This window comes from Poecilia reticulata, chromosome 1 (assembly GCF_904066995.2).
Source record: "Poecilia reticulata chromosome 1, P_reticulata-male-v2, whole genome shotgun sequence".
Lineage (NCBI taxonomy): Eukaryota > Metazoa > Chordata > Actinopteri > Cyprinodontiformes > Poeciliidae > Poecilia > Poecilia reticulata.
In genome coordinates, this window is record NC_088830.1 from 28,411,945 (window position 1) to 28,438,108 (window position 26,164).

Below are 26,164 nucleotides of genomic sequence, written 5' to 3' on the forward strand. Positions count from 1 at the left end.
TAAATAAAATAATCATCTGAAAACTGCTTTTTGTAATCACCCTCATTATCTTTGATATATGCCAGATTTCTTTACTGTTGTGAAACGTTTAAGGATGAACTAAAGCAGAAAACAGAACTATATTAAATAGAATTTAATAACTGCCCAAAAAGTAGTGAGGGACTAATAAAGAAATGTGTTATATTTTTTGACGCAACATAGATTCAAAACCTTTGACCTGGAAGTTATTTTTTCTCCAGCACTCGCTAGACAATAAGCCCAATCTTTGAGTCCGTGTCCTTTCATGGACGTTTTTTAGTGGAATGTGTTTGTACGTCATCCACTCACCAATGTTGCAGTGCTCTCCTGTCCATCCTTGGTCACACTCACACTTCCCATCTTTACACACTCCATTCTTGCTGCACAGCGGATGGCAGGCCTTCTGATCACAGACGGTTCCCGTCCAGCCCTCTTCGCAGCGACACATTCCGCCGTAGCACAACCCATGGTTGCCACAGTCTACTTCACACACCTCTGTAAGAGTAACACAGAGGTAAGAGGCAAATTAGGACACAGTATTTCATTTGGTCTGTGAAACAACAATCCAATTGCTTGGCAACATAAAGTAGAACATTGTTTTAAGCCCTCACACAGCAATCCTCAAAATAATTCCATATTCACTTTGCAAGAGCAAAACAACCCGCCACAATGTTATCGTTAGCTGTTCATTGCATTGCATTGATTTTTAAAGTACAGCTGTTCTTGCCAAGCTCTGGTCTTGACATTAGCATTAACAGGAATATCTGCAGCAGCTGACACCAGCCACGTTTAATTTACCTGGGATAAAGAACATGTAGCTGGGATCCACTTATAAAGCACACCGGCAAAGCAGTGACACCCTGAGCTACTTAGTTGCTGAATGTAGAGATGCACCTTTTGTTATTAGCACAGAAAGGCTAATTAAGCAGCGGAGCCGCTGCTGTTTGGAGTTCATCCTTGTATGAAGAAATACCTCAAGCTGTTAGCTTGAAACCTTTTGCGCTCTGAATGTCGTGGTGATTTTGTATAACGGCTGACGGCTGTTTTTGCAAAACTCAAGCAAACAGTAAGCCATAAAGGAGGTTACAACTAGAAGCAGACGCATTATATCCTTCATCTGAATGTGTCAGTGCTTAACATGCAACATTCTTCTCAGCTCAACCGCATACAACAGGAAGACGCAACATTTTGACCTCAAAGAGAGGCCTGTGGACGCTCTGTCTGCGAAGTTGATGTGGTGGAACCTGATGAAAATGGGGAAGCATTAAGATGTGAGGAACTTTAACAAGGGTCAAACTGCCTTGGTGGATGAGTCATAGTGTGTCCACAAGCGCAGAGAAACTGGTGAACCAGTAAAAGGGTCAGGACTTATTGATGGACCAGAGAGATGGCAGGGTTGCCTGTGTTGCCAAAAACAAGAGTTCCTGTTTCCAGAATTACTGAAAAAGGATCATTTTTTTCTTTTAAAGAAAGCTTTAAACTACAAAACAGGATTATGGTCACTGAAAAATAACAAGAATTATGACTTTAATCTCAAAATTCTAATTCTGTGTCAATCTACATCTAAATCCAAATAAATAACCAAACATTCTTTGGTGCATGTCCGTCATGTTAGCATGTTCTTTGATATATGATTTATAGATCCGCATACTGAAAGCCTGTGTCAAATTTGGCAGATCTGAGTTTTAAGACTAGATTTGTCTGTTGCTGCATAAACAATTTTAACAATTCTGAATCTTAGCAAAAAAAGAGAGAATCCTGAGATTAAAGTCAATTTTTTTTCTCCAGTGGCTCTAATCCTCGTCTATGTAAAGTCAATCTATATATATATATATATATATATAAATATATATATATATATATATATATATATACACCGACTTTAATAAATAATTTTGGAGAGTATTAACCAGGGCTGCACGATGCCACTATTGGCTGTTGCCTTATAGCAAAGCCGTCCTGGGTTCAAATCCTGGCCTCCGTAGAGTTTGGATGTCCTTTGCATGCGTGGGTTCTTTCCAAGTACACCGGCTTCCTCCCACAGTCCAAAAACATTGACTGTTAGGTTAATTGGTCTCTCTAAATTGCCTTTGGGTATGAGTGTGTGTGTGTGTGTAATGTGTGTGGTGTGGCCTGTGTGTCTTTGTGTTGCCCTGTAATGGAATGGGGACCTGTGCAGAGTGCACCTCTCAACCAATGACCAATAGGCACCAACCCCCACAGCTCTCCATGAATAAGCAGGAACAGCCAATTGATAGATGGATGGAGTATTTACCGATAAGTGAAATTAAATCAAACATATATCCTCTACAAATATAGTTGCATTCTAACATCTTAAGCGATTTTATATTGATAAGTCCCAAAAACTGGCCTGTCCAATTGTTATTTTCAGTTATTTGGAGTGCAGATAATATTGAGGCTGATATGTTCTATTCAAGTTGTACTACAAACCCACTAAATACTTAAAGAGGCAACAGGGAATTGCAGGAAAAAAGTATCGCATAGATATCATACAAAGCAAAGACAACATGTGCAACAGTTTGACCTCTGCAAGTTCAAAACACAAAGCTCAGCATGATAAAGATGAAAACTCCCACACAAAAGTCACACACATTACTCAGATGAATGCCGCAAGCCGTAAGCTATTGCATATCTGTCTTATGTTTCCCTGCTTAGGTAAATAACACCGCAACACTGCCTTTCTTCCTACACACTCGATACTGAAGAATACAGAATTTAATCTCCAGCCAGTATTTTTGGAGATGTCAAAAAACCGGAGGTGGCAAAGATTCAATAATAACTCAGTCCCATGCAATGCTATGCAGAGGCTCAGTCTACCCGGATGAATATTTAATGTTCTCTGCATGCCAAATGCAGCGGTCACTGAATGCAAATGAAAGCAGCCCAATCTACTTCCTGATTAACTTGGCTAGTGATTACTTGACCTTGAAGTTCTGACGTTTCTCACACTGGCACTTTTTGAAACCAGATCTCTGAGTGAAACTTTTCTGTAACGTCCTCCGCAGAGGTGTGAAGTACTCTGGTGGAGCGAAAGTACTCAGGGTTCTGTTAACAACAAAAACAGTGGCGGAAAGCACCGTCTTATGCTTCATAGCCTGTTGAGTTGAACACTATTCCTGTTAAGGGATATATGTGCTACCTGAGCCTTCGTTCATGGGAGACAGGTCACTTTTTGCGATTTTAAGTGGAAGATAAGAGTCAAAAGCGTATGCGTGTTCGATGACATGCTAAAATCGCAGCGCCATCTAGTGTCCTGGCATGACAACTACAGCTGACTCAAGGTGTGTGGGTGGTTTGGTCAAAATGTGGAACGTTTTCCTGATCAACGTGCAAAAATACTGGCAGTTTCTAGGCGGTCTAAAATAAATTGTGACATCACAGCAAAAACGTGTCTTGTTGAACATTTACAAAGTAAATTTTAAAAATGTTTGTCCCATAAACACAAAATGCAACAAACATACTTCAAAGGTATAGTAGAATCTGATATTCATCTTGTTCCAATCTATACATACATGTTTCTGAATAAACAAACCGTGAGATAATAAAAAAAACAAACAAATTGTAAACAGAATTAACGCTGACAAAATACTTTATGGAAACAATTATGACCATTTTGTTTTTTTTCAGCAGGATAACCCTGAAATTGTTCACAAATGATCAGAACAACACAATGAGCTTGTCCAATTTGTCCCAATCCAATAACACCATCCAGTTTTTTAGAATGTTTTGGGCAAAAAAACTCCAATCCTGGGTGGAACATCTGTAATTGCTCCTGGACGTAGAGGTCATGCAGACAGCAGACTGTGAGACCTTGTGCAGGCCAGAGGTCAGGACTGGCTGAGTCTGGGAACTGAAGCTATGCGCTACTTTTACTGTCTGCGATTTCCCTTTGGTTTGTGTGTGTGTGTGTTTATATCCAACGGCCAAATGAAAGCCTGGTCAGGAAAAGCTTGATATAAAACAAAAGCACGGCAGTGTGAACTCAGCTGTGTTTGTGAGCGGCCATGTGGCTCTCCCACAGTCAGCCTGCGTTAGCGTGGCTGTCTCTGTGAGTCCGCGTCAAAGAAAGAGAGATTATACGGCACACTGCTAAACTCTGATAAGGGACTGAAGTGCCTTAGGTTGAATGTCGATGCATCTATCCACACGTGTGTTTGATGGCTGCGTATTTGAATGTTTTGACAGATCCTGAGGAAAAGGTCAACAGCACACCAAAAGTAATATTGTATCAGTGCAGGATGTATGCACGTGTGCATGCTACTAAGACACAACACTTAATTGGATGTGTGCTTGATGGTTTTGACAATACTTGCTATAACAGCTTGAGGCAACACAAACAGAAGTGAGAGCGCGCGTACACACTCCCTTCCTCTTGTTTGTTTTTATGTCATGCCATCTGTTACTGATCTGCATTCTTCCTCAGTTTTCCTCCGTTTTATCTCCCTTTTTACTGCTTCTCCTCTCTCCATCTCCAAACTGCAGAGAGCATATTTGAAGTAATCGTCCTGATAAAAGTAAAAAAAGCTTAACATTACATTGAAATTAAACCTGGCTACCTTTTCAGAAATGAGCCGAGAGCGCTGTGGCACAACATCAGTGACAAATGACCATATCAGCAAGTCAGGAATGATGCAGATTTTAAAAAATAAAATTGATCTTTACCTACTTTTAAAGATGTGGAATAGATAACGGCTGCATGAGAAGGTATATTTCCTCTAATCCTGTTGCTAACAGAGAACAAAAAGTAGCATCCAGGTTTTATTCCTGGAATTAAAAAAAAAAGCTCAACATAAAAGCCAGAAAAACATTTAAGCTACTTTTTATGCTGCTCTCCGTTACACTTGACTGCCTTCCTTTGCTAACTCGCTTCAACCATTACCAGAAAATTTCACCTCAACACTTCAGTTCTCTCACATCAAGTCTGTCCTGCGTGGATGTTAGGGTTGTAAAAATATTTAATTTTCAAATATAATCGGAACATTTTGGATTTTTAAGATACTCATTCAGATCAAAATTAGTATGAACCGTTTTCATCTTTCCAAGTTGACACCAAACTTCACACATTAATCGTGGCAAAGCATCTTAAGCCCAACACTGTGACGTCTGAATCAAAGTTAAAAATGTCACTACAGCTGTGTGTGTGTGTGTGTGTGTGTGCGTGTGTGTGTGTGTGTGTGTGTGTGTGTGTGTGTGTGTATGTATGTACAAAGGTACAAGTAAATTGCACTTTTTTCCACATCTTTTTTATTTATTGTTGCATGTCTAGCACTGGCTTATTAATTATGATCATATTTGTTACATTACTTCCATGTTATGTTAACATGGCTCTTTAAAACGTCTGAGAAATATCGTGTGAAAAGAGCTGAGGGAGTCATTGTAGAGTCCCTTCCCTCCATCTTGGATCTGCTTCAGAACCGCAGCGGGGACAGAGCTCTGATTAGTGCCAGAGATCGCTCACACCCTCTCCATGAACTTCTGGGACCGTCGTCATCCGGCTAACGGTACCACAGCATCAAAAGCAGAACCACCAGAGACGCAGCTTTCTGCCTCAGGCTGTTAGGACTGCAAGCTTCTGATCACATTATGCACATATCATACTGCAAAATTTGTCTTTGTGTATGCTATTATCTAAACATCCCAGAAATACACCACTTCATAGTTGTGGTACTGCAAAAGCTACACAGAACAAAACGACAACATCTGATTTAATGTGGATAGTCTGTGAAGTAGCGCAGTAATGGAATTTAATGCACACTTGTTTATCTGTAGACTTCGGTTCATTGGAAATGATCCCACCTAGAGAACAGTCTGGTCCCGTCCAGTTCTGGTCGCAGGCACATGTGCTGGTCTCTGCGTTGTAGGTGCCGTGGCCAGAGCACTGGTCCGGACACAAGGCCTTGGCAATCTCACAGCTGGCTCCGCCCCATCCCGGCTGACAGTGGCACTCGCCGTGGATACACACCCCATGTGCCGAACAACTGGGGTCTATGCAGTCCACTGCAGACAGATGGGGAGAAGGGGTTGATAATTTAACAGACGCTCCTGAGAAAGAGTGGTGCAGGAGTTTTATTTTTCCTTTAATATTTTAACAAGAACATGAGTTCTTTTTTTAAGCAAGAGAGTAGATATCGGTGAAAATCTTTTCCAGCTGTCAGCCTAAAATGTAAAAAGAATAAAAAAAAAACACCAGCACACAAACACGCTTTGCATACTTGGATAAAACGCACCTTTCATTGCCAGGGTGTGATTTGTGTATTTTCAGACAGTTTGAGATTAGTTTTCCTGAAAAGACAAACGCTACACTTGTGATGGACACGTTACACGGAATTTTAAAATTAAATGTGCAAATTTAGCTTCTGCATGTCATGTCACTGTGATTAAATCTGCTCTGCTTGTTGAACCGTTACTTAACTACAGACATAAAAAAATAAAGTAAAATTGAGCACATTCATCCAGTTGATTATTCAATTTGCACATCCCAGATAGAGACATGAAGATGCAGGATGCAGAGCTGAAAACTTTAGGTCACCACGCTAATACAAAATGACTCGATCTGTTAGGGTCTTTTTATGTCTATTCCTGGTCTCTGATTGGCTTGTTTTGGCTGCTGTTGTACAACCCTTCAATCACTGTCCTGTTTGTTTATTGAGCAAAACTTTTCAACTGACATGAATAATGTAAAAAAATTATTTAAATTCATAACTTATCTCAAAAAACCTGCGGACGTCTGGCTTGGCTGTGGATCATAATTTATTATAGTATCAGATGTGTAGGTAACTTAATAAAAGCAGCATTATTTCTATAAGCTGCAGAAAATCCAATGCACATCACAGTGTGAAGGTGGTTTTAACCGTTTATCAGAGATCCTGGTCCTGATATTTGGATTTTAGAGGTAATAAATGTTAGGAGTTTCAAGTAATTTGCATCCTGAACTTGGATACTCTTGTTTACACAAACTGTTCCGTTAATGCTAATTTCCTGATTAAAAGTCGGTTTATTTCTGTTTGTGATCAAACAGAAATGCTAACCTCCACAGGAAACCTGCAAGAAACTTCCAGGACATTGCAAAGTCTGTTGTTAAACACAGAACGGCAGCATAACAGAGGAAACGTGCACAACAAACTTTCCTTCTTGTTTAAGGGCTCATTTAAACTTTCTGACATTGCAGAAAAATGGCAATAACAATTAAAAATTACATCTGTAGCTAACAGAGAGAGCACTGATTTGAATCAGCCTTACGACCAAGGTGCTGCCCAGAGTGACTCGACTGTGTGGCTCAGTGGCTTAGGAGAAGTGCAAATGAAGCTGGGTCGGTGTTAGAAGTCAGGCTCCTGTGCATGTTGTTGCATTTATGAACACAGACCTGAGAAAATGCGATTAAATGAAAATGCTTAATCAATGCTGTCAAGAACGCAGAGACAACACATCCAGTTATAAACCCAACTCACCTCATCACCCAAAACGGCTTTCACCGCTCATATAAATGATCTTCATTATGTCTGCTTTTATACACTCTAAAGATTTGAATATAAAGTCGCTCTGCCGTCGGTTTGTGAACCTGCGTAGCGCGCCGTATGTGCCGCGAATGCCAAATTAGTGTCAACTGGCTGCGATTAAATTGCTGTAATGTACACCGTGTAGCTTGTCTAAGCTTTTAGCAACTGCAGTGTAACCACTGATGTGTAATTGTATGTCAGATTAGAGTAAATTAATTTGAGCTGGAACATTATCATTTTAATAAGCTACTTTTCAGCAGGGGTAACTCAAGCAGGTGTGCATAGGTCATTCAGATTATTAGCTTTAAATCTGCACTGTTATGTATTTAGCCACTGGGTGGTCAAATTCATGTAGGGAGAAAAGGTGAAAACTAACAAGGGATTAATTACATTAACAATGCACCTCTATCCCACCCAGGGGTTGGAAAGCACCTAGGTGGGCTAATGCTAACCTTCATAAACTTAAGAATGTTTAACTGGCATCTTTTTTTAAATAAGTTTAACACTTTAAATTGTCATTTTACATTGATAAAGTCCTTACAGAAAAGATGAGAGCTAATGGTATTATTATTATTATGACAGCTATTAACAAAATATCACACAAAGCAAAGTGGTTAACAGTTCCTACGATGCTTGTGGCTGTTGGACACATTCTGATAAAGAAGCCTAATAATCTGTAGCAACAAGCTTTAATGTGCTCTCGCAGTTCAAGTCATCAGGCACAGGAACCATTCGGCTGAGTTCAGCAGGCAGAAAACAGATTTGCTTAATGATTGTAATTGCTCTGGTCCTGCAGTGTTGGAGGAAAATGTCCTGCAGGGATGCTAGGACTAATCTGATGCAGCAGCACTCTGCTACTTTGGCCACTCTCTGCAGGGCTGTCTGATCTTCAGCTAGCTGAAGTAGATTCTGAATCGCAAGCCGATCCCCGGGTCCAGAACACACTCTATGTTGGCCGTACAGAATATTTTAGGAATTGCCATGGAGACCTTAACGTGTCTCTTCTGTCTTTGTCAGGTGACAAGCCTGTGAACACCAGAGCATCAGGATGTGTGGATGAGGCGTTGTCCCTGTTAAAAATAGACACTCAGGTAGCTGAGGCTGATTATCATCACCACAGGTGCATCGTTGGTAACCTCGTTACACATCAGGCGGGATGGTCAACCTTTCACTGTTTCAGTACTTGGCATACCAGCTTCAAAATTATACATCTTAGTCATAACATGCCTAACGCCAAACATTTCTCACTAAATGCTGATGCTGGTACATTTAGGTTGCTGTGCTTACAGAATACATAAATTATTTTTTTCCATACACAGTTTTTGCAGTGAAGTCTTTGGTTGTAATGAAGTATGGCGAAGTTCAGGGGGTGTTTTAAAATTTGAGAGTGGCTGTCTGCCTGGCAACAGATGAAATGCTACTCCACTTCCCTTCTTTAGGCTTGCAGACCAGATATAAGATTTAGACCTACAGCGTGATCGACAAACTTCACGATTGTGTTTTACTAGAGGGGTGGGCACACTGACGAAGGTGCGGGGGGATTTAAAACCCATCCTATGTTCATAATAACATTAGAAAAGCAAGGCAGGTGCCCACACTGTAATGTAATTTCCCCAGTGTAACAAGCAGCTGAATACCAGTGTTCTCTGCTGCAGCTTGGTAAAGAGTCTGAGGGGGAGCATCGCTGTTAAATGCTGAGAAGAAAGAAGTACGTTCTGTCTTTTCCACTCTGGCCCACCTTGATGTTGGCCTTCGCACGTTGTCTTCAGTAAAGATCTCGTTTGTTGAGCGTGTCTAGAAAATGATTCCATGGTTTGCCTGTTAAGCGAGTTAGGAACGGCTCACAAACTGATGCACTCGAGCACTGAGCAGAGTCTGGATGCGGGTTTTCAAAGATCTGCTGTGAGGTAGATTCCCCTCAACAATGTCAAACAGCAGAATGCTTCAAGTTCTTATGCGAAAACTCATGATAGTTGTTCTCTACGTTAAAACTGAAGTATGTAACTTTTATTTTTAAAAATGTGTTGAAACTGTCACTATATTGTAATATGAGACAATCTGTAAAAAAAGTCGATCTCCTCTCTATGCGACTATTGCCATCTGAAGAAATGAACCACTCCCAGTCAAAAGCAACCAACCAGAGCCAGGAGGAGCATTTTAGCTGTCAATTAACCTTGTGTAAGCGCTGCTAAATGTGCTAATAACAGATCAATAAATTACCATTCCAGGAAAACCACTTATTTCCTGTCACTGGTAGCTATGCTAAATAGACTTATAATCCAAGGCAGGCTCTACCGGCGGGAAGTCACTGTAGTGTAGTAGAGATACATGAGCATGATTGACAGCGCTAAGACCATTCTCTGGGAGAAGGAAGAGGAGCTCAAATTCTTCACAGGTTATCAGTGTCATACCATGCTGTCATAACATAGTGACAGTTTCAGCAATTACATATGTATTTATTTTTTAAATAAAAGTTACACACTGCTGCTTTAAGTTGAACATTTATTACTTATCTATACAAATACCAATAAATTAATCAGCAACAAACCCACTGCCTTGGTGGTCTTTTTTTCCTACCTTCATCACAGTTATCTCCCTTGTAACCAGTGTTGCAGATGCAGGCTCCCATCATGCAGATGCCATGTCCTCCACAGTTGATGTCAATGCACTGGTTGGACGGGACGTCACACTCGGTGCCTTTCCACCCACTGTAGCACTGGCAGCGGCCGCGGGAGTAGTGGCCATTCCCACTGCACAGCACCGGGCAGGCAGCTGAAAATCAGATACATGGAGACAGACGACTTAGTCGGGCGGTAAATCACCTCCTCCTGAACAAAATTTTGTAAACCAACGAAATCTGCAATTAGTCAAAATCTGAATAATTTATGATTTAAACGGAATAAACAGCTCCAGGGGCCTTGGGCAGCTTTTGTCTGAATATTTATAGTTACCTTTTTTTATTGTGTGAGTAAAATAATTCTATTATTCCTTTGAGATGCGAACAGCTTGCTTACTTGATTGATGAATCCAGGGTAAAAACAAGGCCAGAAAACACCGGCGCCAAACAATGCTCAACACACCAATTATTTTCTATTATAATCCCCCACACATCAGCCCAAGACACTTTCTGACACTGTCCTATTTTCAAGCACTGTTGCACCTGAAAAAACACAATTTTTATTTCTGGTCTCTTCCTCCTGTGACAGCCGGGCTCCTGTAACCGCTCTCCTCCACTTTTATATCAGCACTGTCTTTTTAATAAAAGCATAAGGGGAGATTATTGTCCAGGCTACACAAATAAAAAGAACAAGACGAGTTTGCTGCAAAGTTTCCTGATATTTCATAAAGTAGCTGTGGGGTGCCTTTGACCTCTGATATATGAGGTTGCATTTGGCTTTAGGCTATGCAAAAAGATATAAACAGGTGTGTCTAAAATAATATGCGGTAAGTTGATCCCCAACCCAGGGAACATGAAGGCTGTGAAAATGGAAAGGCGAGTGTACAGAGCGGCCGACGGAGCCTTCGGAGTGCGCGGGTCACGTTTACTGCTGGGATAACAATCTCGGAACAATAACCGCTTCTCTGTGGGTGGCTGAGTGTTTTTCTATGAGCATTTACCTCGAGAGCAGTCAGGCCCCAGAAATCCCGGGAAACAGTGGCATATTCCTGAGAGACAATCACCGTTTCCGTGACAATTCTGAGGACACTCCATAATTGACTCTGATTAAGTGAATATGAGGAAGAGAGAGAGAGAGTGAGAAAGAGAAAGGGAGAATTTAGTTGTGAAAATTTATTAGGTAGATTTGAAATGAAACTGAATATTTTAAGAAATAACATGCACAGAGTGAAGCTGCATAGAGAACCGATCGTCTGTGGTTGCTGTTGTTACAGCCAGTCGGCCCCATCAACACATTTAAAAATCCAATTATCCTGCTGCCTCGCTGGCTCCTTTTCTTCTTATGTGACTAGTACAACCGGCCATGAAGACCTGTAAATGTGTGTGTGTGTGTTTCAAAAAAACACAGCTGCATATGTGTACGAGTGGCACACATGCACATAATCGGAGAGCACATACAGTATACAGTCTGCAATCAGCAGATGGCACATCTTGTGTTTGTGGTTTCAGTTTTTGTGCTGGCAATTTATGATTTCAGAATATTGTGCAGATAACCACATCAACTTACTTTGTAACAAAAAGCAGAATTTACTTATATTTATATTTGCACTGCTGCAAGATTTTGATTATAGTCTTATCATACCCTCAGGAAAAGCTGCAAGAAAAGTCCAATTAAAATCTATGTGTCAGTAATTAGCAGACTGATTGCTGTAAAGAATGAGCAGAAATGATTGTACTCTTGTGCAATGCTTACCCCCATTTGCATTAAAATGACCTCTAATATAAGGAAGCTGTTGCTTCAAATATTTCAGATGAAAGAGCATTTTTCATAATATTCAAAGAGTGCAGGTCCAATAAGAATCTCTTACTGAAGACAGTAAGTGAATCAAAGACACTTGGACAACATTCACATAAAAACGGGAAGTGAACAATTTTCTTCTGTTCAAAAAATAATCAATGACCGACTGAAATTCAGCAGGATGACCAAAGACACATCAGCATTACAAAAAAGGTTTTAAAAAATCTCTCAATATTTTGGCAGTCAGTAAATAGAAATTACATGAGGAATCCTATGCCACTGAAAACAGGAAATATTTAGTCTGTTGTTTTGTATTCTATACAATATTTGGTTTTAAAACTAAAAAGTCAGTTTTATCACATTAACACTGATTAAATGCTGATTTCAAACACCGTCAAGCGAAATCTGCCCACATGTAAGTTAAGACTTGCTTATGAAAAGTGAGATGAACACGGTCTAGCTCAGGGGTCACCAACTCCAGGCCTCGAAGGCTACCGTCCTGCAACTTTTAGATGCGTCTCTGCTCAAACACACCTGGATCAAATAAACTGCTCATTTCCAGCCTATTGCAGAGAGGAATGAATGCTGGTGAGGAAATTCAGACATTTTGGAGCAGAGGTGAATCTAAAAGTTGCAGGATGGTAGCCCTTGAGGACTGGAGTTGGTGACCCCTCTAGCTCATGCGGGGGATGTGAATTCAGCTCACATTTGTAGCAGAAGAGCGCTACACAAGAATAAATTCAGCCTTTACATCATTGAGGCAGCTTTGGAACAAGCTTACCAGAACAATAGGAACAATACATTGTATTATTCCTGTGGCATTTTGGGTTTTGGGATGTTAAAGCAGAAATCCTCCATTGTGCCACTGCAATATAAAATCAGCAGGTTCCAGTGAGCATTGCATAAGTGGGCTTCGATCAGCAGTTAAGTAGATATTTAATCAGAAGATGAGACGTTTGTGTGACATTCCCCCCATGACCTCTTGTATGCACTTCAATGGGAGAATGAGAGACAGATTGCGGAGGATCCTTCAACATTCGCCTAAAACAATTCTTTGCAGGCTGCCATCACTCATTGAAATAAAAAATATACTCAAAACTTAAAGGTTAGTTTACAAAAAGCCAAGTAAACAAAACTCAAAGGCGCACAGTACTCATCAACACACACATGGATCCTACCTATGACGATCGTATTGTAGGAGACTTGCTCTGTGTTTCGTCCATCGTTGTAAAATGCCAGATGCCAGATTCCTGTGTCCAGGTACTGGATGAAGCCGGCCTCCAGCACGTTGACGGACCGCGTGTGTCGAGCGCCAGCCTCCTCCTCGTGGAAACCGGCGATGTACGCATACATAGAGTCTGCGTCGCTGAGCGCTCGCTTGTCTTTGGAAATGAGTCGACTGCCGTCCAGCAGCTCAACAAAATCATACTGGAAGACACAAACACATAGAAAAACAAGCATCATTCACCATGATGGACATTCAGGGACAAATATGTTAAGTTTTGGAGACCTGTCCAATGTTCTGATTAAATTAAAACGGAAGTGATTGGCCATAATGACCACTGTTGCATTTAGAAGAAAAAGGGGGAATTGGTGCAAGCCTGAGAATAGCATATTGGGGTGGAATAAAATGTTTGACCCAAAAAGTAATTCTATCAAATACCAAATAATTGTATGTAAACTTTAGAACAAAGGATATAAGGTAGGCCAGATGCTTTTCAACATGAAACAGCCAGTGAGAAACAAACTGCATCACTTTGCTTTTAAATGAAAGAACTCTTGGACTGGAGGTTCTCTTTCTACAATGACTTCATAGACCTATGACGGCATAGGATAACCTTGATAGAAACACAATGCAGAAGGTTTTCCAACACTATGGAGTGTCCAGTGAGATCATCAGCATCATCCAACATGTATATGGTCTGAGGGCCTGAAATGCAAAGCAGTCTGTGAAGGTGTTTGCTAGTAACATGAACATATCAGGAACAAATCAACTGTTTAGAAGAAGAAATAAATTTACCAAACTCAACTGAATGGCTTGGACACTGCAGATGATCTGCTATCTCAAGATATTTAGGATTACCAGAAACAATGAAGTCTTTAAACAATCTGAGCAGCACTGTGAACAAGCAGTGGGGAGATACAGTAAGTAATATCTGCAGCTCTAGTGATTCAACAAACAAACTTTTATCAGCAATGCCAAATCTGTGCTCCTTTACAAAGACGGTGGAAAACAATGACACCCACAAGGAACTATAAAACATTTTTAAACAATTGTCTCAATTGTATATTTTTGATGATGTACAAACCAGCTGTTTTGGGAGAGGATATTTTCTATGGACACCAGAAGTAAATCTGGCAAAAAAAAAAAAATAGTTACAACCTGGAGCCCCAAGATAGGAGGAAGAGAGGAAGATCCAAAAACAGGAGCAATTTGGACTTTATAGCACACTATAAAAGACTTGGCTGCACTTTGACCCAACTGGACTAGACTAGTGATTATATGTCAGTGGTTTTTGCCTCATGGTGGATGGCAGTGACTGAATTAAAGAACACAAACTGCTAAGATTAATTAAAAAAAAAAAATTAAATGGGATTTACATTAAGAGTCTTATTCATCAGCGGAATATGTCAAAGCATGAGAGGGTGTGTTGAATTGTGTGAGTCGTTTTATATGTGCTGAAGGCCAATCACAGGGAGCCTTGGTCTGCTGTATGAGAGAGTTTTCACCATCACCACATGTTTGAGAAGGGATTGCTGCAAAGTGTCTCGATACAATGAGCTGGGCTTCTTTAGAGAAACAAGTTTTTACCAAATGGCATTACATTCTCTACTGACTTTAACTGCTACACAGTAAATGGGATTGTATTGTACTACATGTACTTGAATCTGAATGTGAGAGAATGACTAGGCTGGAATGTAAAGGGTTGGATTGAATTTAGACCTAAATATCTGAATAGGAAGAGCTGTTGCCTTGCAGCAAGAAGGTTCTGGATTCGATTCCCGGCCCCGGTCTTTCTGCATGGAGTTTGCATGTTCTCCCTGTGCATGCGTGAGTTTTCTCCGGGTACTCCGGTTTCTCCCACAGTCCAAAAACATGACTGTCAGGTTAATTGGCCTCTCCAAATTGTCCCTAGGTGTGTGTGTGTGTGTGTGTGTGCATGGTTGTTTGTCCTGTGTGTCTCTGTGTTGCCCTGCGACAGACTGGTGACCTGTCCAGGGGGAACCCGCCTCTCGCCCGGTACGCTAGCTGGAGAGGAACCAGCAACCCTCCCAACCACAATAAGGGGCACGGGTGTAAGAAAATGGATGGATGGATGGATCTGAATAGGAATTGTACCAAGTGGTGATTCACATCAAAAATGTGATTCTTGGAAAGAGTCTCAGTTACAAACCAGAAACCAAAAAGAAATTACACAAAGAAAATTGGTGACCCGGGCTGTATGAAAGAAAGGAAAGAAGTGAGGTTTTGAGGAATTCTTGCAAGCTGCATGTTTTGTGTTTTTTCCGTCTGATCTGAAGGGCTGCTGGCGTGTTTATGCTTTCGAGTCAGAAACAGATGAACATTGATTTGGCCAGTTGAGTCAGCAACATCTTTCTAATATCAAAATATATTTGCAGTGAATCTTCCCATCAAAACACTGTGGAAAAGTTAGCTTTCCCTTAAGCGTATTTGATGACTGACTCAATGATACCATTGATTTGTTTTAGCTCTAAACTTCAGCATGGAACCATCTTGATCTGGTATTCTATATTTAGAAAAGACAAACCATTGTTTTCTAACTTTTACGCATGGTTTGAGTCTCTTTGCTGTGGGAATTGAAGCTGGCTCATGACAGTGGCTGTTCTGTTTTATTTAAGGAACACAGATAAATCACAGTCTGACCAAGGCGACATATGTTTCTGGAACATCATAATCTGTAGCTCTGTCATCATTTCTGAAAACCTCAGATAATCTCAACCAAACCAGCCAGAAGAGGATTTATCAGCTGAGATAAAGGGTTAAAACTACCTAGCAAGTTACTCACTCTGGTTAGACACACAGTGGAGTTATTAACTACATGCCATGGAGGACTGCCCTGCATACAAAGACCATGGTCTTTTTAAAACTGTCCAAAATCATGGTTAAGTTAATGTGTCCCTCTCTACGTTGTCATTTTGTGTTTCGTTTGTCCTGTGTGTCTCTGTGTTGCCTTGTCCTCTTGCCCAATGATCAATGAAGATACGTATGATCCCCCCACGACTCGGCAAGGATAAATGGGTATAGGCAGGTGGATGGATGGATGGGATGTACTTTCCCAGGTTAGATAAATCTCTTTTTGTGTACGTCATTTTGCCTTTAGAGTAGAAGCTGCCTAATAATAATGCACACCTTACTTTCAGGTGTTGATCTCCACACAATCCTCTAAACAAGTACTTATACATCAACTTAAATGCTTACGTTTGCATTAAGACATGCAGGTTTAAGCTGGAAGATACACATTAAAATAAGGATATGGTCAAAATTCTAGCTGGACTTATAACTGCATCAGCAGAGTGTAGAAAGATAGTTTCCCCTGCCTGACTGCAGGTTTACCAATGATTCCTGGTTTAAAATAGCAGCTAAAGCTCTCAGTTTTAGTCCATGAGGCAGACACCCTGTCTACTTTTAAGACTAGGATTAAAACTTTCCTTTTTGATAAATCTTGTAGTTAGACTGGCTCAGGTTACCATTAGGTTGGGTTATTTCTGGAGCTATGCTGGTATGGGATTCAACTGCTGGAGGACATTTCCACCACCTGTTTTTACAACTTTTTACTCTCTCTACTCTGTGTGTTTGCTTCCAAAGGCTTTGTCTTCTCCTTTTCTTTCCCAGTGAATGTACTCATGGCCCAGTGCTGCCATGGTTTCTGGGTTCCCCCTTAACTTCCAGTCAGTGAAGGCAGATGGCTGCTTATCCATAGCTTATTTATAGAATGTGGGATTGCTGCAAAGTTAATTAGTCAATTCAATTCAAAGGGCTTCCAGAGAAAACTTATTATTAACTGGCATTTCATAACCACATTTGTCTCATTGTATTGTATTATAGCTGGATTAACTGAACCATAGTTTACTCCTACTGTAGGATGAATTGTATCAGAATGAACTGAATCAATCTGGACTTAATTTATTTGTGAATTTGGTGTTAAATGCTTACTCAACAGATTTGTTTTACTTTTGCGGTTTTTGTCACATTTCAATGTTTTAAACTTTCACATAAAACTTAATTTCAAACCTGAGTGCCTGATCACCTGAGTAAATACAAAAATGATCCAAGAGCACATAAGAAACAAAGTCACAGGCATCTATAAGTCTGTAAGGGGCATCACACTTATTTCAGTGGCTTTGAGACCCAAAGGAAAAACACTAAGAGTCATTATCCACAAATGGAGAAAACATGAAACAGTGGAAAAGCTTTCCAGGAGTTGCTTGCCTAACAGAGCTACTCCCAGAATGTGTTGATCACTCATAGGAGAAATCTGGTCAACATTGAAAGCACTGCAGCATCACTTCTGTCAGGTAAGGCCACTGTTAATGTAACAACAAGAAGGAGAGAGTAGGCAAAATTCTGTGATGACATAAAAGTGGGACTTTCTGGAAGATTCTTGTCCTGCTACATCTGGTGTAACACTTTGGAAAAAAACATCATGCTGACAGTCAAATACGTTGCAGTTTTGGGATCTTGATGTTCTGCTGTAACTAATGGAACCGAGAACTCTGATCTATTCTCAACAGTTCACAGGGAGAGTCTCCAGCCATCAGATCGTGACCTTGGGTGATTCAGGACAATAATTCAACACAAACCAGGAAGTCCACCTCTGAATGCAAGCGCATGAAAAACCCAAAAATATTCATTAAAAAAATTCTGCAACAAAGAGAGGAATAAAAATGTCTCCACAGTGATGTGAACCACTTATTACCACTTCTCATAAACACTCGATGGCAGCTGCTGCTGGCAAGGCTGGCAGAACCACTTACTTGATTTAGGAGGAAATAACTTTTTCTCACAAGGCGAGGTTACTTTGGAAAGCTTTTCACCCCTTAGAAAATTATATCATCCTTTTAAAACTACTTTTTGTATTTACTCAGGTTTCTGTGTCTAACAATAAAGTGTGTTTGATGATCTTAAACATTTATGTGTGCCAAAAAAAGGAAACTCAAGTAATCCTTTTCACAGCACTTGAATTAGATAGAGAATTGACTTGTTTTGTGCTGCAAAGTCCCTTGAGACATCTTGTCTTGTGTTTTGATGCGATATAAATACAACTGAAATGAACTAAACTGCATTACTTTGACAATGACACATCAACCAGTAAAACAGATATCACTAAGGACAAGGCGTGTCACTTGTGAAAGAAGCAGTCGCAGTAACTCTGAAGCAACCGAGAGTCCCCTGCGAGAATCACGTTTCCACCACCGGAACGTAAAGCGGCCATGATGAGCTGGGCTCCAAGAACAAAGGAGAATCTGTTAACAAAGAGGAGAAAAACTGCGTTCCCCCGTACCTCCATCGCTCCATCTTTAAAACATTAGGGTTTTAGTATTGTGGTTTTCTTGCCTCAAGGCCAGAGCAGTGCCACCACTGATGGAACATTTCAAACTTACATCAGGCAATTTATAAAAAACCCACAAATAGCTACAAAATATAACTATGAAACGTGTCTTTCAAGAAATGTGGATCTAATTGCAACTAAGGCCCCTCAGCAAAAAAGCACAGCTGGAGATGAAGTATATCGAACATTGCTGTAAACCTAAATCCATTTATGCATATGGCATCAAACACTAAACTGATTTGCTTCTCTAAAGGTTTACTTATTATGCCTTCGGTGCTTTTGGGTTTGACTAGCTGCGCATTTACTTGCGTGTGAATTCATTCAAAAGCAACATTTCTTTTGGTTTAAATCTTTGGATCAAAAAGTTCAAAGCAGATGGAAACTGTTAAGTTTATTTTAAGAAAGTTTTATATTTAAAAGCTTAAATCTGCAAACTTAGAAGGAATAATGAGAACTTGACTATTTGGTGAGGGCAAGGTCGTATATATGCTTATTTATCCATTAGGAATAAGCCAACACTGAATTAGGAGTGGCGCTGCGGGAAACTATTTTTGGCCACACACAGATGTAAGTGCATCAAATAAAGAGGCAGATTAAGCTGTTCAGCTTCCCTTTTAACTAAAACCACATAACACATTTAACCTGGACTCAGTTAAAAGATTGGAAGGTTTGACATTTTGAGAGAGAAAGTGTTATTTTATTTATAAAAAAAAAAAAAAAAAAGAAGCTCTGGTGTGTGTTAAACGAATGAAAGGTCGAATGAATCACTGAAGGCTTGGATGTTTGTTCACGGCATCAAATCAGCGGCAGTCATCTTTCTGATGTGGCGAAATCGTTGTGAGACATACAGATGAAAACACACAGATCGAGCCGTCGCTGAGGTTTCCGCTGCTTCGCTCCCATCTTCAACATGATTTCTTTCTTGAAGCAGTTTCGAAATGTGACCGTTATAATGACGAACTCACACCAACTTTTCCTACTCCTCATTGCTCGTGGCACCTGGGTGGAGCGATGGGACACAGATGAAGCGATTAGCACCCGTTCCTGCACATCGGATGGTTCCGGCTGTGACTACGCCTGTCTTTCTGTGTGGACTGGGAGTTTCCTGTGTCCCTGCATGTCGGTGTGCGTGGGTGAGTGTCTGCCTGTAATGGCCATGTGGTGAAATGGAGACCTATCCAGGGTGTACACTGGCTCATATCCAATGTCAGCTGAGACAGAATCCAGGCTCGACAAGAAGAAAGGGGGAGGAGGTAATTATTTGGCAGTTACCTTAGTTTAGGGTTATGACCAGCATAACTGTAACACCCTTAATCTCTTCCAGATGAAGTTCAGCTTTAAGTGAAGTACTGATTAAGTCTCCTTCAAATGTGTTTCATTTTGCTTCGTTTTTATAGTCAGATCAGTAGCATACAGTCATTTACAATGTTCTGCGTCAACATTTCTGTTTGAGTTTTCATCGCAAACACGGCAACACAAGTAACCATAAAATCCCTTTTCTTCCCTAACGCACAGCATGACTCTAATCAGGAGAAGTGTGGGAAATGGAGAAGAAGCACACTAACACCGATAGGAATGCTAATCTTTTTTCCAAAGGCTGAAATGTAGATGAACTTTGCTTTTGCAGCCTTACATCCCTGGAGTTCCAATCCACTAAATCAGGAAACACAGTTTAATGTTTCCTCTTTCAGTTTTACTCAATCATAGCACAACTCAAAGCACATATGTAAGATGATTCAATGTTTTAAAATGTCTTTCACTAAAGCAAACCATCTAGAACACGAAGCATTAAAAACATAAGCAGTTTTGTGTTTTTCTAGTGTGGATTTGATCCGTCTTTGTGGAGAACCCAAATTAGACCATAAGCTCCGCTGTCACATTTTCAGTGAAGGGCAGAAAGAAAAGACAATGAAGGGAGGACATGTATGAAAGAAAGGGCTGAGGGGGGAAAAAGAGGAAGATGAGGGACAAAAAACGGGACAAGCACAAGGGACAGACCTGGGCTTTTTACACAACGAAGGACAGAAAGGTAAAACACCAAAGGAAAAAAGGACTAACGAAGGGAAGGACAACTGGAAAGATAGAAAAGATGGAAAGAAAAAAAGTGATGTCACAAAGAAGAAGGGAAAGAAATAAGAAAATGATGAAAAAAAATAAAGCAAAAAAGGGTCACGAGTAAGGAAGATTGAAATGATACAAGGATGAAATAAAAAAAGAAAGATGGGCAAAAGAGAAGGAAGCAAGAGAGGAAGCAAGGACACAAAAAAGGAATGTAGGACATGAGATTTAAGTAATTGGGTAGGAATTATAAAGACATATTTTATACACTTTTATTGTATTTTTTTCCATACTTTCAAAGAGGTGAAATCAAATCCCATAATTTTTCACACTGGAAGTCTTGAGAGATGTTAGAATGTAAGCAGAGTGAAAATTTTGCATACAAAATCTTCAACAAACGTTGAGAAGGGAGGATTGAAGAGTTTGATTGCTCTCAGATTTAATGTGGATTTTCTCTAATCCCCACACAGTCAAATGATTCAATCCAAATTCAAACATATTTATACAAACATCCCCGCTAAGTTTTGGTTAAATGACGCTCAGCATGTTAAAAAGTAACTTGACATTTCTTGTAGCCATCAGCGTGTTCCCGACACAAATCTGATTGGATGTTTGATCACTGCTTTTGTCTAAAAATGGTAGCGCTTATATAAACTGGCTGGTTTCCTGACACGGTGCTTTAAGCACAGTTTGCAGATTATAAACTGAGGTCAGAGCCATTCCAGCAGCTAATGTTGTGTTAGCCTGCTTTGTCCATTATAGCGCTAGCTTTGATGAGTATCTGGGTTCAATCTCAATTGAAACACTCATTGTTCTTGACATTTCAAACGTATAGCTGTTGATTTGAGGTGAAGATGAAGAATCATTTAGGCAGGAACGACGTGAAGCTTGGCAGAAGGTCTAACTTTTTTCCTTTAAATCCTCAAGTGTTTTTTATTGAGACAGAATCAGGCTCGGTCTAAAGCAGCGTAAACACATTTCACCACCACATGCGAGCAAAACAGTTTTTACAGGACGGGTCCGTTAATGTCTGAGGTTTCCAGGTGACCAACCTGAGTATGTGATGGTGGGAGGCCTTTCCGTCCGTACACCCCAACCAGAGCATCTTTCTGGACTGATATGTTGAATTTCAAGAACTGAGGCTGGTCAATATACAGCTGGGACCTCCAAAACACACCTTGGATAGGAAACAAAAAGGAAAAGTCATTTGACTGTGATTCACATATCAAACTGTGGCGACAGTATTTAAAAGAACAAAATATTGAGAAAAGGGTCGTAAAAAGCAAAGATACTCTTAATGGTTTAATTATCACAGAATGTGATTTTTTCTTATTTGCATGTTTCTTGTTGGGAATGATTTTATAATCCTTTTGTTTAAGGCAGATCAACAGGGCCAAAGTTATTATTTCTCACTAATGTTGGGTAGGTTTCTTTAAAACCTACTTTATCAAAGTAATGTGACTAACTTCATGGAGTTATATTTGAATAACTTTTCTAAATTTGAATCAATCTTGGTGACGATATGTTAACGTTAAACCATATTCTCACAGCACAAACGGTTAAAATCAGGAACTTGGTGAGATGAAATCCTCTCGCGTTGGGAGGGAAAGAGCTTCTATCTTGATCTGATTCTCAAGTCATTATTAGATCAGTGTGTCGTCACGGCATGAGGTCAACCTCAAGTCCCCACAGTGAGAAAGGCAACAAACTTTGTTTACAAAACTTACAGAAGATAATTCAGTTTAATGCAATTTGTGATGATGGACAACTTCTAATTACAAGTTTGCTATAATAGCTGTAATGAATCACACATACTTCAAGGTTTTAATTAAATAACACAAACTGTGTGTAACTAGTTAGATGTTTATCACTGATAAGTGATAACTGACTAAAAGAATGGAAAATTAAGCTGCTGTCACATCTTTAAATGAATAGAATTTTGTCTTGTGACGTTTTTGTAGTATGCGCCACGTTGCCGTAAAGCACAGTGTGTGAACTGAGACTTCTGGGATGGAAGTCACGGTTTTCTGCTACGCCATGCCCGGGTATATCACTCTTCCATAAAGTACACATCTCATTTTGGGTCTTGGTTTTCCTGGTAAAGGTTCAACTGATCATCTGGCAATGGCAAAACTTTTTCAGATAGCTACTGGTCCAACAATCAGACTGATTCAGATACACAGAACCTGCATCAGTCACACTGCAGAAACACTGACGGCTGTGAAAACGAACCTGGCGGGACGTCTTGTATGACTCGCCTCCCCACGTCTGACTCTCCCGTATCTATGGTGTTGTTCTCTAGAAGAAACATCTTGCCTGCAAAGTCAAAAACACACCCAGCTGAGAACCTGCTTAAAGCAGATAAAAACGCATTTAATGTAAAGCATATAGAGGCATCAGTTCTGGTTCTGTCAAACTTCAGACATGTTGGATGGAAAAAATAATCTACAAAGCAACACAGCATATTCTGCCCATCAGGGAAAGTGATTGTAAAAGTGTGATCACCCAATTCTCATACAGAGTCTTTAAACTTTTATGTGATCCAATAAAAAAAAGCTTACTGGGAAATTAGTGTAATATGCTTGGATGTTTCATTTCTAGTCTTTTCTTTTATTTTGACCAATTCAATTAAGATGTGAATTCTAATAATGACAGAGGAAAGACAGCAGAAGGGAATGTGGTAACAATTATCCTTCTGCATAATAAATGTCACATTCCAAGTCTCTTATATTCAGCAGAACAAAACTGTTCCAAATGTATTTCAATTGAATCCAGTCCATCTGAAAGGAAGGACTGGATTCTTTCTTTTAGAAGGAAGAATTGCAGGTAAACCTAATAAAGTTTACCTGCCCTTTGTTAGGTAAACCTTGCTGATATTTAGTTAACCCTCCCACACCCCCCATGCTTCAGAACTGCCTTAATTCTGGCACATTTTTCAAAATTGTGATTGGAGATTTGATTTTTATGACATGGTACCTCATCCTGCTGGAAGTAGGCATCAGAAGATGGGTACAAATGGATGGACACAATCAGCAGATGTCAAGTTGTGGTATTTTATTTATTTTTTTTAGAGCTCATCTTGTCTGCAAAGGAAATATCCTGGACAGCAACTGATCCAAAGCAGAACTGAGCCATGTTTTTATGTTGTTTATACCAAATTCTGGCCTCACTGTCTGAATGTCTCACCTGAATTGAGATTGATAGAACCATGAACCACTTTTCCAAACCGCTATTGTTTTAGTTAACAGTGGTGGCCCCTGGGCCCCTGGTGTGGTCTTCTACCACGCTACCCCGTCTGCTTTAAGGTTTGACAGGTTGTGCTTTCAGAAATGTTTTAAGACCTTCTAACAAACCTGGATTGCTGTTGAGTTTGTGTTATTTTCAACCAGTCTGCCCCTTTTATCCACAGCAGTTCCTCACAGGATATTATCCAATTTCTGACCTGTGTTCTGCAAACCTGAGAGCAGATTTACTTTCAACATGGCACAATTTGGGAATTTGTTTGTCCCCATTCTGATGCTCTCTTTGAATGGCTGCAAGTTATCTTCACCACTTCCAGACATTAAAATGCATTTAATTACTAACATGTGATTCACTTATTTCTTGTTTCTGTTAACATCCAACCAAACAGGCGAAGCTAATAGATGTGTAATCCAGTCAGATTGTCACATTTGGATTCAAGTACCTAGAGTCCAACTGAGTGCTGATTATCATTCAAAACAATCAAAGTCATCTGATTTCATAATGGCAACTGGTGTAAGATGGCCCCAGAAATGGCATTCTGTAATTGACAGCAATGCCTCCTCCTGCGTAAGCATGTGGCGACTGTGGAGAGAAACCATTCTCTTTTAACTGGAACAATTAAACGCATTGATCTGGCTGAAAAGATCACAGCTGTTCCATCATTACCAATTAGAAATGAGTAAAATTGCAACACAACAGGCAGATGTTTTTTCAAATAAATCTCTCGTATAGTTCAAATGGAATCGTTAATTGGTCTCCCTGTATGAACAAAGAGGAAACCGTTTAAGTTCAGCTGAACTCACCATTGTCTGTAGAGAGCACAAAGGTGTTGGGAGTCGTGTCTCTTCCTCCTCCTCCGTTTTCAAACGCTCCGTAGCTCTCGCTCTCCTGAAGCTGCCAGTTCAAACCGAACAAGTGCATAGCTGCAGCGGCGAAGCAAAACAAAAGGGTTAAGCAGAGGGAGGGCCAGACAGGACAGTGGAGGGTAACACAATCAAAGGCCGAAAGAGAAACAGAGAGATGGGTTGAAGAGTGGAACAAAATGATTGCAAAGGGAGAACAGCGTAGAGAGGAAATGGAACGACAAGAACAAAAAGGGAGAAAAGTGATTCTGTGCCCATCAGATCGAACAGAACCGTCCACACCCGCAAGGCCTATTTCCGTTCAATCACACACGTCTCACTTCCAACTAGGATTCCCTTCCTCAGAACATTATGTATGATGAATTCTGCTGCCTGCTGATGAAGAGTCGACCCAGTGTGGCATTTAGGAAGAGGCACCAGCAGGGAGGGGCTTTGTTGTTCTGCTACGCCTCATCAGTCCAGCAGCATTAAACACTGACTTTCTATTTCCTCTGGTCTATGTTTACATGCTTTCATTAAAATTATTTAAAAAGCTCAACATTACCAATCTAATTCTGCTGGACTGATAATGACAATAACCTTTAGAAAGCAGAAATTGGACCTGCATGGGTTTATTTTTTCGTAATAATTAGTTGACCTGCCTTTTCACCTGCACAATGAACCCAGAAACGAAAAGAAAAAAAACTCTTGTCAAAGTTTCCACCACATGTGGAGCAATATCAGTAATGTTATGAAAGTTAAAGATGAGTCACTGGAGAGTCTCTGCCTCCCCTTTTCCTTCGGAAACACATTTGTTATCTCACTTTCTGTGCTGAAGTGCAAAGAGAACAAAAACTATCAACTATTATCTGATCAGTTTGAAAAATGGTTTATAATTTTTTAATTCATCACTTGGTTTGCCTTTTTCTAGAAGTCTTTTCCTTTATTTATAGTCAAGGTCCAAAGAAAGTGACCTTCTTTTATTTATTTATTTTTTGCATAATCAAGAAATAAAGTGCAAGAAAAAAAATTGAAGCTGAAAAGAAAAAAAGGTGCAGTTTCCTTTAACTAGGTCTGCCTATGCTGTACAGAGTGCTGTCCAACTAAGACCTGCGTCATTAAGTCTGAAAATACCGGGCCAAATACTTTTCTTTTAATATGATGCATATTTTTAGTGCATCCTGTGTTGACCTTGAACCCCCCTCCCTTCTGGCCACAACCTCACATGATGAACAGAGTCGCTTGTTTCTTTTTCTGTTTCACTCTATGCATTGCACGTTACCTTTCTGCCCTTTGTAAGCTTTATCACTACTCTTCAAAGGACATACCCTGGAAAGGTTGGAACGATAATTAAGCTTTAGACAGTGTCAATTTATCTTAGAAGTTAATTGCTCCATGTGCACTAAGAGAATTGCTCTGCTCAAAGATAGCTGTAGCGCACATAACCAACCGACTTACTCGGGCGTTTGCTGAAATCGCTGGAAGTAGCACCGTTGTAT

The 26,164-nt window shown here is 40.1% G+C and overlaps 1 protein-coding gene across 16 annotated transcripts in view; it reads right to left on the reverse strand.

Annotated features, from left to right (window-relative positions):
• Positions 1 to 26,164, reverse strand: part of tenm3 (teneurin transmembrane protein 3) — a 588,369-nt gene that overhangs the window by 88,849 nt on the left and 473,356 nt on the right. For all 16 annotated transcript variants that reach the window (XM_081610716.1, XM_081610715.1, XM_081610730.1 and 13 more), the window contains 8 exons: positions 24,627 to 24,746; positions 22,813 to 22,896; positions 21,633 to 21,757; positions 13,129 to 13,378; positions 11,154 to 11,255; positions 10,113 to 10,307; positions 5,836 to 6,036; positions 328 to 513 (listed from right to left, as the gene is read on the reverse strand). In XM_081610716.1, the coding sequence (XP_081466842.1) occupies positions 328 to 513; positions 5,836 to 6,036; positions 10,113 to 10,307; positions 11,154 to 11,255; positions 13,129 to 13,378; positions 21,633 to 21,757; positions 22,813 to 22,896; positions 24,627 to 24,746 (1,263 nt within the window). The remainder of the gene's footprint in view (positions 1 to 327; positions 514 to 5,835; positions 6,037 to 10,112; positions 10,308 to 11,153; positions 11,256 to 13,128; positions 13,379 to 21,632; positions 21,758 to 22,812; positions 22,897 to 24,626; positions 24,747 to 26,164) is intronic.